At 43.8% G+C, this 13585-nt stretch overlaps 1 protein-coding gene across 1 annotated transcript in view; it reads right to left on the bottom strand.

The window, feature by feature from the left end:
• Window positions 1-13585, bottom strand: part of MADD (MAP kinase activating death domain) — a 133617-nt gene that overhangs the window by 92296 nt on the left and 27736 nt on the right. The window contains exons 4-9 of the mRNA XM_067557708.1: window positions 7894-8197; window positions 7359-7490; window positions 6414-6527; window positions 5531-5611; window positions 1118-1174; window positions 175-353 (exon numbers count right to left, since the gene is read on the bottom strand). Coding sequence (XP_067413809.1) covers window positions 175-353; window positions 1118-1174; window positions 5531-5611; window positions 6414-6527; window positions 7359-7490; window positions 7894-8197 — 867 coding nt within the window. The remainder of the gene's footprint in view (window positions 1-174; window positions 354-1117; window positions 1175-5530; window positions 5612-6413; window positions 6528-7358; window positions 7491-7893; window positions 8198-13585) is intronic.

The raw sequence follows: 13585 nt of genomic DNA, 5'->3' as shown, positions 1-13585 counted from the left end.
CATTGCCTTGACGTTTTTATTTGGAGAATTTTTCTTCCAGCTAACATTCAGTGTTTATCTGAAAGACAGAGATACAGACTGGTGCACAATATAGCATCTTCAGAAATCCCTGCACTTCCTTCCCAAGTGCGAGCCCTATGGAGATTCGGCACATGGGTGCCTGGTCAGTCTCACCTGGTGGCCACATCCACAGAGTCCACATCATTGCCATAGATCAGGGGGTTGAATTCCGTGGAAGGGGTGGACTGTAGGCCATTCTGAGGTCTCCCCATGAGTAGTGGGATCTCCTGTCCCTCATGGAACTTCTCTAGGTTAAGAATGGGCTGGGTATTTAGACTCATGCTGGCCAAAGCCTGAAAAACAACAGGTCACATGTACAGTCAGCAAGAAACCATTATTCAGGCAAGAATATCAAGAGTAGAGCTGCCTTGACTCCTGAGCAATCACAGCCCTTGTGCCAGGTTCTAGTATGCTCTCTGGAATACATCAACACCATTCTCTGCCCCTCACTCAGCCAAGAAAGAAATCCCTGCGTTCGGCTCCTGGCCCTGTATTTGCTGGATTGCCCCAGCAACCTCTTCAGTGATCACTCAGTCCTGGGAACAGCACACAGGGTCAGATTTCTGAATGGCTGACAAAAATGAAAATAGATACTTCCAATAATTCAAAACCTGCCAGGTTCAGGGTGTGCAGCATTCTGGATCCCAGCAGTTTGCTGGAGATTTAGTCGTATCTCCAGTAGTCAGAAATACACTCCCTGGACCCAATGAGCATCTGGGCTGTTAGCCAGGGGAGTACATAAACTTGGGACAGTGAGGTGGATATCTCCACAGTCACACCTACATAAACCTGCAATTCTCAGCTTCTCACCTGATGAGCTCTGTGCCTTTCTATAGATATAGTGTTATCCCAAGCCCTGATAGCATATTCCTGAAAATGCATTTGAAGTAGTAAAGGTCTTACTTCCTAGTCTTACAACCAGATTGGTCTCAAATCTCCCCTATTTCTCCTCCTGCTCCTTGAGTCTCCTCCTCTAGCCTCCCTTCCAAAAGCCAATAAGTAAAGCACAGAAGAAGAAACATGGAAAGTTGAGGGGAAAAAGAGTAAAATAAAGAACCTTGTTGTCAGGCGTGAGCAGCTGTTGCTGAGTGATTGCAGTCATGCTAACCAGACACTGGAGGCAAGATGGAAGATCACATGACAACATCAGCGGCCAATCAGAACCAAGACGAACACATGACCACAGACAGATGGAGAAAAAAAAAAACTATTACTAGCAAATATCACAGATGAGAAAGGAAATAAAAGGGACCACAAATCGGTGCAATTCCTGAAAGAAGCCAGCATGCTCCAACCACACGCATCTGCTCCCCACTAGGCACTCCTCCTTCCCAGAAAGCGATAGCATTCCAGGCGCCATGGTTGCCAACAGATATTTTTCCAATTAGACTTTAAAATCCAAGGTCCTGGTTGCTCTGCATGGATATTAATGACCAGATAGCATTCTATGTAAAGGTTAAGTGTTAACCTCTGTGTCCTTGGCCAAAGTTTCTCCTCTCCACATTGCTGTATGCCAGCTAGTAGTCATCCTTCTCCCTCCCTGGTGGCTACATTTCAGTGATGAGGTATGTTCTGAGCTTGACTGATTGCTTTGGAATCCTTGGATAGAAGTTGCCAAAGGAATATCACATTCTGTTCTACTAAATGTTCAACCTCTGACCAATGTTTGGGAATTTTGCGGAACAGCCCCTTAAACTGCAGGGAAAAACAAATCTTGGGGTAGTTTCTACTGCAGAATCAGTTTCCGGTGATAGAAGCAGGGCATCTGGGGTCAAAAGGTTACACAAATTGTTCTATAGAGGCAGAAAGAGCAGCCCTCACCAATACATTTTAGCTTTAGGTACTGCTTGCAGTGTACAGGAGGAGGAAAACAGAAATAGAGAAATAAAATCTGCTTGACAGGATCAGCCAACCCTGACCCAAGCTGATTAATGGCTTAACAGGACTGAGAAGAAGCACTGGGACATCAGTTATGGAAACAGAGGGAAAAGATGATCGGGGGAGAGAGGGAAAGAGAGAGAGATTGGAGTCAAGTCCAAGTCCAAAGCCCACACTGTGTGCGCTAAGGAGTGGCCTGGAGCTTCTACATGGGTGAAGACAAGATGTGGGGTGCCAACTAGACCCCAACTGCAGCAAAAGATAGAAATTGGCTTCACAATGACTAAAGCATGACTCAAAGGATCCCTCTACTGGCCAAGCATACTCACTGAAGCTGTAAAGTTCCCAGGGCTTTCTCTCTTTTTCCTCACCCACTCACTAATCTAAAGGGAAGGTGAAGCAAGCAGTTTCTGAGAACTCATTTTCTATGGCTACTGCAAAGAAAAACCTGTAGCACACAGTCTCAGAACCCAGGTCAACTGACTGGGGCTTGGGCTGCAGAACTAAAAATAGCAGTGCAGATGCTCCCGTTCAGACTGGAGTCCAGGCTCTGAAACCCAGAGAGGCAGGAGGGTCTTAGATCCCAGGCTCCAGCCCGAATGGGAACACCTACAATGTTATTTTTAGCCCCACAGCCCAAGCCCCTTGAGCCCAAGTCAACTGACCAGGGCTCTGAGATTTAGTGCTAAGCGTTTTTCTTTGCAGCATATACACCATCTTAAGCAATTAGAATGACCATACTGGGGTCAGACCAATGGTCCATTATCCTGTCTTCCAACAGTGTCCAATGCCAGCTGCTTCAAAGGGAATGACCAGAACAGGTGTGATCCATCTCCCCTGTCATTCAGTCCCAGCATCTGGCAGTTAGAGACCTAGGGACACCTACAGCACAGGTTTCCATCCCTGATCATCTTGGCTAACAATCATTCATGGACCTATTCTCCATGAACTTATCTAATTCTTTTTTGAATCCTGTTGTAGTTTTGAGCTTCACAACATCCCCTGGCAACAAGTTCCACAGGTTGACTGTGCACTGTGTGAAGAAGTACTGCCTTTTGTTTGTTTTAAACCTGCTGCCTATTAATTTCACCTCAGTGATGCCCTGGTTTTTGTGTTATGTGAAGGGGTAAATAACACTTTCTTATTCAATTCTCCACACTATTTATGATTTTATAGACCTCTATCATATCCCTCCCTCAATCGTCTCTTTTCCAAGATGAACAGCCCCAATCTTTTAAATCTCTCCTCATATGGAATTGTTCCATAACCTTCATCATTTTTGTTGCCCTTTTTGGTACTTTTTCCATTTCTAATATACCATTTTTGAGATGTGGCAACCAAAACTGCACGCAGTTTTCCAGATGTGGGCATTCCATGGGTTTATATAGTAATATTGTGATATTTTCTGTCTTATCTATCTACCCCTTTCCTAATGGTTCCTACCATTCTGTTAGCTTTTTTGAGTACCACTGCACATTGAGTGGATATTTTCAGAGAACTATCCACAATGACTCAACATCTCTTTCTTGAGTGGTAACAGCTAATTTAGACCCTGTCATATTGAATGCATAGTTGGGATTATGTTTTCCAGTGTGCATTACTTTGCATTTATCAACACTGAATTTCATCTGCCATTTTGTTGCCCAGTCACCCAGTTCTGTGAGATACCTCTGTCACTCTTCACAATCGTCTGCATTGGACTTAACTTTTGAATTATCTGCAAATGTTGCCAATGCACGGTTTACCTCTTTTTCCAGATTGGTTATGAATATGTTGAACAGCATCAATATAGATCCTTGGGGGACATCACTCTTTACTTCTCTCAATTCTGAAAACTGACCATTTATTCCTACCCTTTGTTTCCTGTCTTTTAACCAGTTACTGATCCATGAGAGGACTTTCCCTTTATCCCATGACTGCATACTTTGCTTAAGAGGCTTTGGTAAGGGAACTTGTCAAAGGCTTTCTGAAAGTCCAAGTACACTGGATCATCCTTGTCCACATGTGTCCACCCCCGAAGAATTCTAATACATTGGTGAGGCATGATTTCCCTTTACAAAAGACATGTTGATTCTTCCCCAACAAATCATGTTCATTTATGTGTGTCTAATAATTTTGTTCTGCACTATAATTTCAACCAATTTTCCTTGGTACTGAAGTTAGGCTTACTGGCCTGTAATTGCCAGGGTAGCTTCTGGAGCCTTTTTTAAAAATTGGTGTCATATTAGTTATCCTCCAGTTAGTTGGTACAGAAGAAGATGATTTAAGTGATAAGTTACATACCACAGTTAATAGTTCTGCAGTTTCACATTTGAGTTCCTTCAGAACTCTTGGATGAATACCATCTGGTCCTGGTGACTTATTACTGTTTAATTTATCAATTTGTTTCAAAACATCCTCTGCTGACATGTCAATCTGGGACAGTTCCTCAAAGGCATCACCTAAAAAGAATGGCTCAGGTGTGGAAATTCTTTTTTGGACTGCCTATTTATACTTTTACACTTCATTTGCCAGAGTTTATTCTCCTTTCTATTTTCCTCAGTAGGATTTGACTTCCAATTTTTAAAGTATGCCTTTTTGCCTCTAATCACTTCTTTTACTCTGTTATTGAGCCATGATGGGATTTTTTTTGTCCTCTTACTGTTCTTTTTAATTTGGGGTATACATTTAATCTGAGCCTTTATTATGGTGTTTTCAAAAAGTTTCCATGCAGCTTGCAGGCATTTAACTCTTGTGACTGTTCCTTTTAATTTCCATATAACTCACTTCCTTAGTTTTGCATAGCTACCATTTCTGAAGTTAAATGTTTTGTCCCCCCACAAAGATGTTAAATTTAATTATATTATGGTCACTATTACTAAGTGGTTCACTTCTTGGAACAGATCCTGTTCTCCATTTAGGACTAAACCAAGAATTCTCTCTCCCCATATAGGTTCCAAGACTAGCTGCTCTACAAGACTGCAGTGTTGCTATTCAGGTGCTCTAACCTGGGAGGAGCCTACCCGACACCCTCCAGAAGGCACTCTGAAGAAATAAGGATCTGAAATGGGCAAAATGAAGAATTTCCAGCCCCACACTTCCCTCAGCCAAGCAGGGAGAAAAAGAGATAGCATATGGAAAAACAACTGAAGAAAATGAAGACCTCTGGGGAGATTTACAGACAAGAGAATAGCGTCAGGCTTGGGTCAGTCTGGATGGAGCGCTGTTAGGGAAGGAACCATATGCCCCATGGGTCTCAAGATAGGATGTCCCTGCAGCTTTGTTACTCAGTTGCCCATGATGACAGAGTTCACTGCCACACTCAGATCAGGAGGCCTTCCCAGGCCAGGTGGTTAGCTGACTGAGAGGCATTTGCCTGAACAAGAGGGATCGTCTAGCTCTTTTGCTTTCTCTATCCAAGGACAATCTCAAGTGTCTGTTACCGTAAGGCCCTTTATAGTATGTTCTATGCTAGACCCAGTGATCTGCACAGCTCACCTCTCACATAGACCAGGGACCCAAGATTTCAATAATCCACCAGCACCTGCTGAGTTGAGGCAGTCTACCTAGTCTGACACCCACTCCTCACCAGACCCCTGGAGTGGCCACTTACCTGTTTCAGGTGTTTTTTAAGCTCTAATGCCTCTGGCTCTGGTAGGACTGGCAAAGACTCTGCATTCGTGGGAGCAATCACCTGGAATTAAATAGCAAAATAATTCCCGATAGTAACCACTCCCAGAGTGGAGTCCTGGCTCTCTGAGACATGATAGGGACTGAAGAAAAAAAGGCTGCAGAAGACTTAGATGGGATCAGCACTTGGATTTTCACTCCCTTGAGGTTATGGAGGAATTACTTTACCCTTTATAATAGAAAATTCAAATTTTTTTTTTTAAACACACTCTCACCCTTCAGATTCCCAGTTTATTAGAGGACATTACAGGTTTCCCTTTAAGCAGAATTGTTGGTGCCATGATGTAGTGTTGCATACATGGTCCTCTTTGAATTATCACACCAGATGCTGCTGGAAGACTTTTACCAGATCTAATTCCCTCTCCCCTCCAAATTGAAGGCAGGCTGTAAAAAATGCGGTCATGACTGCCAGATAGACAATGTGGTTTTATAACTCCTATGAGGGATTCCTCTCTCTCTCTCTGCAGTTTCTCACAGGGCAAACAGACTGATTGGTTTCCTAGGCCTTGTCTTGAGTTCTCTTTTCCCATATCCTTCCTACTATTTCAGTTGAAAATGATTTTTGAATAGAATTTAATTTTTTTCTTAAATCAGTATAATAGAAATAATGTAGCTTAACAGTTAGGGCAAATTTAAACCTATCAGTAAAAGCATTGGAGCACCAGAAGCAGAAAGCAGCATGACTGCAGTTATGTATGCACTTGGTCATGTGCACCGCATTTGGCAAATCCACCATGGGCATTGGGGTTTCCACTAAACCATGCCCTCTCATCAAAACCAAAGGCTCCTGAGCATGGATCACTTACCTTATTGGTGTCCAGGTCAACAAGCCACACATCATCAGGCATTTTAAAGTCTAGTTTGTAAAGGAAGAAGCTGGCTGGGACCCCAATGATGTAGGGTGTGGGGGCCAAGAGTAACTGGAGAAGAAAAAGGGAAAGAATAAGGGAGAGATCTGTTTTGGTAACGCTCACACCTTCCCTCCTAAATACATTGTCTATTATCCAGCTACAGGAGAGGGGACAACACACAAGATACTAGCCAGTTATCACAGCAGACATCCATCCCACAGCTCTCACAGAGTCCAATGGAGGGACACAAAGAGGACAAAACCCAAAGCTCCTGGAGAAAGAATGCAATTTTATCAGCAACCATCCAGAATGGAGGAGCTTTCCTTTGGAGAAGTAACCAGACTCTTGGGAAGGGAAAATGGTGTAACAGAAACCCAACAGTTTGCTGCTCTATTCACGGGCCCAGCAAGGAAAAAGTTCACAGCAGAGCCCAAGTCAGACAGAGAACAAGTCACAGACATAGCACAAATGCATAGTCTGAATTAAGGTTTGTACCAGTTGAAGGTGCAGATTCAAATGCTTTGGGAATAAAGCCGTTTTTTAAAAAATGGATTCAGTTTCAAGCTAATGGTGTCTCTAAGGCAGCACAGACAATGAAGAAAAAGTACTTTTAAATCTACACTGACAAACTATGCAGAGATACAGGAAGTTGTTCCTAATAGCAGGAGCTGCAGAGGAGAAGACTCTCACACCTACAGTGATTAGATTGCGTGAAGGGATCAAAATAATATCAGGTTGCTATTGACTTGTAGCAGATTGAGACCAATCACTTGGAGATGGGATCTTTTATTCCCTAAAATACCAGGTCACCCCACACTAGACAGAATTCTTACAAAAGAAGAATGTAGGACAGAGCTGAAGTTGCAGCTGATGAGGGGCTGATAAGATAACATAACAAACCTGTTCTGCAGAAGCCATACAGGTGGGGAGCAATGGGATCACTGGGAACATGTACTCTAGTGGATAGATCATAGCCACAAATGCCATCACGGACATGGAAAGAGCATTATAGTCTCGGGACTGCAGCACCACCTATGGACAAGAAAACTCATGTTAGCACCACATCCATCATTCATCCAATTCCCACAAAGGAGCTCAGGCTCCAAAGTAAACCTCTCCCTCCCCTGATCCTTCCACAAGGCTATGTGAAGCCTTTCTCCGCCTCCATGTGACTTGGCTTTTATGGGATGGGATGATTCTGAATCAGCAAGTCTTTCCACAAACAAATTTCTGAACACTTCTGTGCAGAGAGCAAGACCCTCCCAGACTGGAACCTCGAGTGGGGCCTCTCACATACAACAAACTGTTCCCTGAAACTGCAGGAGGACATCAGTCCTATCCACCAACATAGATTTCTAATTGGCTTTGGTTTTGTACTGGTTAGTAAGCATAGACTGACCGACCAAAACAAAAACCAAACATCTTCTCCTCTCACCTTGTGCTCCAGAAGGATGCAGGACAGCACCTGCAAACAGGCATCCACTCCCAAAAGTTCCAAGGGCAGATGCAAGGGAAAATCCACCAACGTGAAGCGGGATGGGTCAGGGAGGGCAAACGTCAAGGCTGGTTGCAACTCATGCGGTAAGACTTCCACATCCACTCGTTTCTGGCCTGCAATAGGCACAGGTGAGCGGAGCAAGCGATAAATCCAGGCCTCTATCTCACGCAGGTCATGTAACAGTGCACTGGATTTCTCTTCCACTAGGACAGCACCTGTGAAAATCCGCCACATGGTATCCCTGTGACAGAACGACAAAATTAACACAGTCCCATAGACACATTCTGCAGCTGCTTAACTCAGAATCTTGCAAGGCTCCTCCATGGAAGGCCAGATTACCCAAAGACTACAAGGTAGCAGAAAACAATGTTACACAGTTCCCACTGTCCAGCCAAGGAAGGGAAGAGATAGTAGGGTTTTAACGTACTCTGTTAAAACAAAGTAACTAGGAACATAAATCTTCCTGTAGTGAGACCAGTCACCGTTATACTACCTTGGGCTGGGATCTCATCAGATCTCATTAGCTAAACAGGATCCAGACCTCCAAAGAATCTCCAGAGCGGGATTCAGTAGGTGGCACTCCCCATGAGACTGCAATGAACCAATGTCTCTGCATGATGATATACAGCTCTGTGCTGCTGGAGGGAACAAAACCAGAGCCCAAACAGTTAAAAATCCCAATGCATTTTTCAGAAGAATATGGGGATCCTGGCATCCTGCCCAAATTCCAGTTGAGGTAGTTGCATTGTACTTCACTCAATTTCTATTTGATATAATATTCTTTTGTCCCCATTTCCTGTCCTAAACTGTTGAGCAATGTTGCTGTGACCTGTTATACAGCTAAAGTGTCCCACAGAAGAGATGGCTGCATTTCATTGACAGGAATACTGATTTCTCTAGCTAGTGTGCAAAGTTCCTCAGCATTTTAGGGAAATGGATGGCCAGTAAGGAGAATAAACTCATCCTCAAGCCCTTCTGCAATACTTTAATCTGGCAAAGTGATCAAGCATCATTTCCCACTTGGAGAGCTGAAGGTCTCTCCCCTTTAGTTAGTATACACAGATCCCACTGAATGCTACAGCCCCAAGTTCGAGGCTGGGCCAAGTAACTATTTCCACCATATACCCTTATTCTTTAGGAAGTTGGCTCCTGTGGATTTACCAAGGAAGACAAATAAGGACAAGATGGGGGAATCAAAATGCAGACAGAATTTTGAATTTAAGAGTATTCTGGTGGATAGGGTAACACAGCTTTGGTTTTAGCAACAATTTTATCTTCTCTTTTACTCTCCAGCCATTCCAAGTACACAGGACAACAGATTGTTCCCTCACCACACTCACTCTTCCAGAGTGTGGGGCAGGAAGCTCTCCCTCATGCAGCCTTCAAAACAAAACTCTCTCTTCTTCCTGTTTAGGGCTTTCAAATCCTATGATAATGAAATCCTGCATCTTAAACTTCCTGGATGCTGCACACTCAGCTTTACAGCCCAAGTCCCTGGCCATTACATACCTTCATAGATTCTTAATGCCAGAAGGGACCATTGTGATCATCTAGCCTGACCTCCTGTATGACACAGACCACAAAATTTCCACAAAATAATTCCTAGAACATAGCTTTTATAAAAAACATCCAATCTTGATTTAAAAATTGTCAGTGCTGAAGAATCCACCACGACCCTTTGTAACTTGTTCCAATGGTTAATTACTCTCATTGTTAAAAATTTACACTTTGTTTCCAGACTGAATTTGTCTAGCTTCAACTTCCAGCCACTGGATTGTGTTCTACCTTTCTCTGCTAGACTGAAGAGCCGTTATTAATTATTTGTTCTCCATACACTCCCTTCACTTCCTGTCCATTCCCTCCCCACCCCACTTCCCACCCCATCTGCTGCTCAGCTTCTCTTAACCTGAATAGCCATTTCCAAGCACCATCGAACCTTCCAGCTCCCACCCTCCATCGGGCCAGCACCAGAAATTATTTCTCTCTCTAAAGTGCAGATATAATCAGAGAAGTTTCCAGCTTTATTCTGTCTCAGTGTTTATCATACCAAAGGGAGCTCATTTTACAACTTAGCTAACTGCAAGAGTCACAAATTTCCACTGAAAAATCAAACTAGTTTTGTTCTGCCTCTGACATTGTCACCAAGAATAATTCTGACACTGGAATTTGGGTGGCAAATCCACTGACTATGCATGGGGCAGACTAAAATCCATCTTGCTCTTTTATGGTTGTATGGCACTTGAGATTTAAAGGGTAACATTATTACTAGCAGGTTATTGTCCTGAGGGCAGGGACAGCCTATTCCATCCCCACACACGAGGTCAGGCCTGAGACCACTAGCAAGGTATTTATAGAATCAGAAATTAGAGATAAGAAAGAATATCACCCAGCATGTGTCACTGAAGTCAGGACAGGATTGTTCCTTATTGCATATATTCTACCTTTCACAGTGATCATAATAATCCATGTGTAATCACACTACAGCTGTAGAAAGAGGTACTATCCCTTCCCTGCTCCATGGTGTGATACACCTTTGTGTACATATCCCATATAACTGGGATTTTTTACTACTATTTCACATTATAAGTTCATGTCTCATTTACTGCAACAAATCACCCCTTGGTCCCTCTTAGCTATTCCTCCTGCTGAGGTTTCTCCCTCCCATTTAGTGTTTATTTTAGATTATTCTTCCTCAGATGCATTAGCTACATTTTTCTCTGATTTGAAATTCATTGCATTATTTTCTGCCTATGATTCTAATTTCTGTTTCTGTAACCTCTGTGGTCAAAATGATATCAGTCACGGTGTGCATCACCATGTCACTCAGATGCCACAGTGATGACCATGGTATCAATGTCTATATTTAGAAAGAACAGATCAGGTTTAGATAGAGTTATTGGCAGGGTACTACCTCTATTTAATGTAGATGCATTACAGTTTAAAATAAAATCCAGGTATTGAATTAGACAAGAGAAGGTTACTCACCTTATGCAGTAACTGAGGTTCTTCAAGATGTGTCCCTTGTGGGTGCTCCACTTTAGGTGTTTGTGAGCACCTGTGCTCATAATCAGAGATTTGTAGTAGCAGTGCCCCACTCAGGTCGCACATGTGCGGAGCTCATCTCACACCACTTTAGGCAGTTATCTGGCGTCGTGCGACCAACCCCCCAACTCTGTTCCTTCTCTATTGCAGGGCTATGAGTGTGAAGATTCTGAAGTAGAGGGGAGGAGGGAGGGTAGTGGAGCACCCACATCTCGAAGAACCTCAAGTTACTGCACAAGGTGAGTAACCTTCTCTTCTTAGAGTGATGTTCCTGTGGGTGCTTCACTTTAGATGACTTCAGAGCAGTGCCCTCCAGTGGACGGAGGGGGCTTCGGAGTTGAAGTTGTGGCAGATAATATGGTAAGACCGAACAGTGCATCAGAACCTGCATGTTGTTCTAGTTCATAGTGTTGTGCAAATGTATGGGCTCAGGCCCAAGTTGCAGCTTTACAGATGTCCTCAATGGGGATATTGTGGAGGAATGCTATCACGGTTGCTACTGCCCTGGTGGAACGTGTACGAACCCATTTAGGGGGTTGTAGGTTGCACTGATGATAGCATAATTTGATACAGTCAGAAATCCATTTGGAAAGCCTCTGACTAGATACGGCATCTTCTTTTGAGTGTTCAGTGATTAATAGGATCAGTTTTGTAGATTTGCAGAATGATTTTGTTCTGACTATATAAAATGCCAGCACCCTGCAGACATCTAAGGTATGAAGGAAGTATTGATTCTAGTTTAGGGTAGAATGTTGGTAGATGGATGGGTTGGGTGAGGTGAAAGGAGGAGGCAATCTTAGGTAAAAGTTTGGGATGCAGTCTTAGGGTAACTTGATCTTTAAAGAAGATTGTGTAGGGTGGGTCCACCATGAGGGCTCCCAGTTCTCCAACCCGTCTGGCTGATGTGATTGCGACGAGAAAGGCTACCTTCACTGAAAGATGGAGGAGGGAGCAAGTCGCCAAAGGTTCAAACAGGGGTCTGGTGATACCTCAAAGATCTAAGTTGAGGTCCCATGAGGGGGTGGGTGTTCTTACCTCTAGGTAAGTGCTGTTGAGGCCTTTAAGAACCGTTTGTGATTGGGTGTGCAAAAACTGATGGATCATCCACACTGTGGTGAGACGCTTAATAACTAAAATGTGTACCCTAATTAAGCTCATGGAGAGATCTGATTTCTTAAACTCTAGTAAGTAGTCCAGTATCAGGGACAGGGGAGCAAAAGGCGGTGTGATCGGTTTGTTTTGGCACCAATTATTAAATCATCTCCATTTGTATGGGTGTGTATGTTGGGTAGTTGCTCTACGACTATGTACTGAGCAGGCTATTTCAGGTCCTCGTAACCATGGAGTAACTACGCCTTAAGATGGAGAGTTTCTAGGTTCGGGTGAATGATTTGACCTGTGTCCTGGGAAAGAAGACAAGGGAGAAGAGGAAGGTACGTGGTCAACACACTGACATTTTGAGAAGATAAGGGAACCACGTTTATCGAGGCCATGTGGGAGCAATCAGAATTTCTGTGGCCTGTTCTAGTCTGATTTTGTGAAGCACTCGCACAAGGAGAGGAATGGGAGGGAAGGCATATAAGAGGGGAGCATTCCATTTGATAAGGAAGGCATTGCCCAGGGAATGACTGCCCAGCCCCACTTTAGAGCAAAATTGGGGACATTTGGCATTGTGTGCAGTCCATGGTTGGGAATCCCCATTGCTTGAATGTGTGGTGTAGCACTCGTGTCCAAGTCCCACTCGTGATTTTGAGAAAAATTCCTGTTTAGTGCATCTGCTGGGATGTTTGGACTTCCAGGTAGGTATGATGCTGTGATATGGATGTTGCATTGCAATGCACCAGGTCCATAGCAGTATGGCGTCCATGCACAGGGAGTCCGAACGTGCACCTCCTTGCCTGTTTATGTAGAACATGCAGGCTACATTGTCTGTGAGGATTTGAATAGTTTTGTTCTTGATTATGAGGAGGAAGTGGGAGCATGCATTGCGAACAGCTTGTAATTCCTGTAGATTTATGGGAAGTGGGGATTCTGTTGGTGACCAGTGACTCTGTGTAGAGTATGTGTCTAGATGGGCTCCCCAAGCTAGGAGTGACGCATCTGTTGTGATGGTCATTATTAGGGAGTCCCGTAGGAAGGGCACCCCAAGGCAGACATTGTCTGGTTGTGTCCACCAGAGAACAGAGTGTTTTATCTTGTCTCGCATTGTAAGGCATTTGTTCATGCTGTACTGTCGCGGGCAGTAAGTAGTGCGGAGCCAAGCATGGAGGCGCCTCATGTGTAACCTTGCATGCTCAACAATTAAGGTTGTTGCAGCCATGTGGCTCAATAGTTGGAGGCAAGTCCTGGCTGTCATCTGAGGCCGGTTTAGTGTTGTGGAGATGAAGTTGTTCAGAGTGAGGAATCAGTGTCGTGGCAGAGATGCCATGACCTCGGGTGAACTGACATAAGCACCGATGAATTCCAGTTCTTGTACTGGTGTTAGCATCGATTTTTGTGTATTTATTTGAAAGCTTAATCGTGCAAAAAGAGGTACTGCTTCTTTGGTCATGTCTAACGCTTCCTGTTGAGTTGATGCTTTCAGTAA

This window comes from Emydura macquarii, unplaced genomic scaffold (assembly GCF_026122565.2).
Source record: "Emydura macquarii macquarii isolate MOO-44397 ecotype Brisbane River unplaced genomic scaffold, CSIRO-AGI_Emac_v2 contig_1876, whole genome shotgun sequence".
In the NCBI taxonomy this organism is placed as follows: domain Eukaryota; kingdom Metazoa; phylum Chordata; order Testudines; family Chelidae; genus Emydura; species Emydura macquarii.
This window is presented reverse-complemented; position numbering and strand designations above follow the sequence as displayed.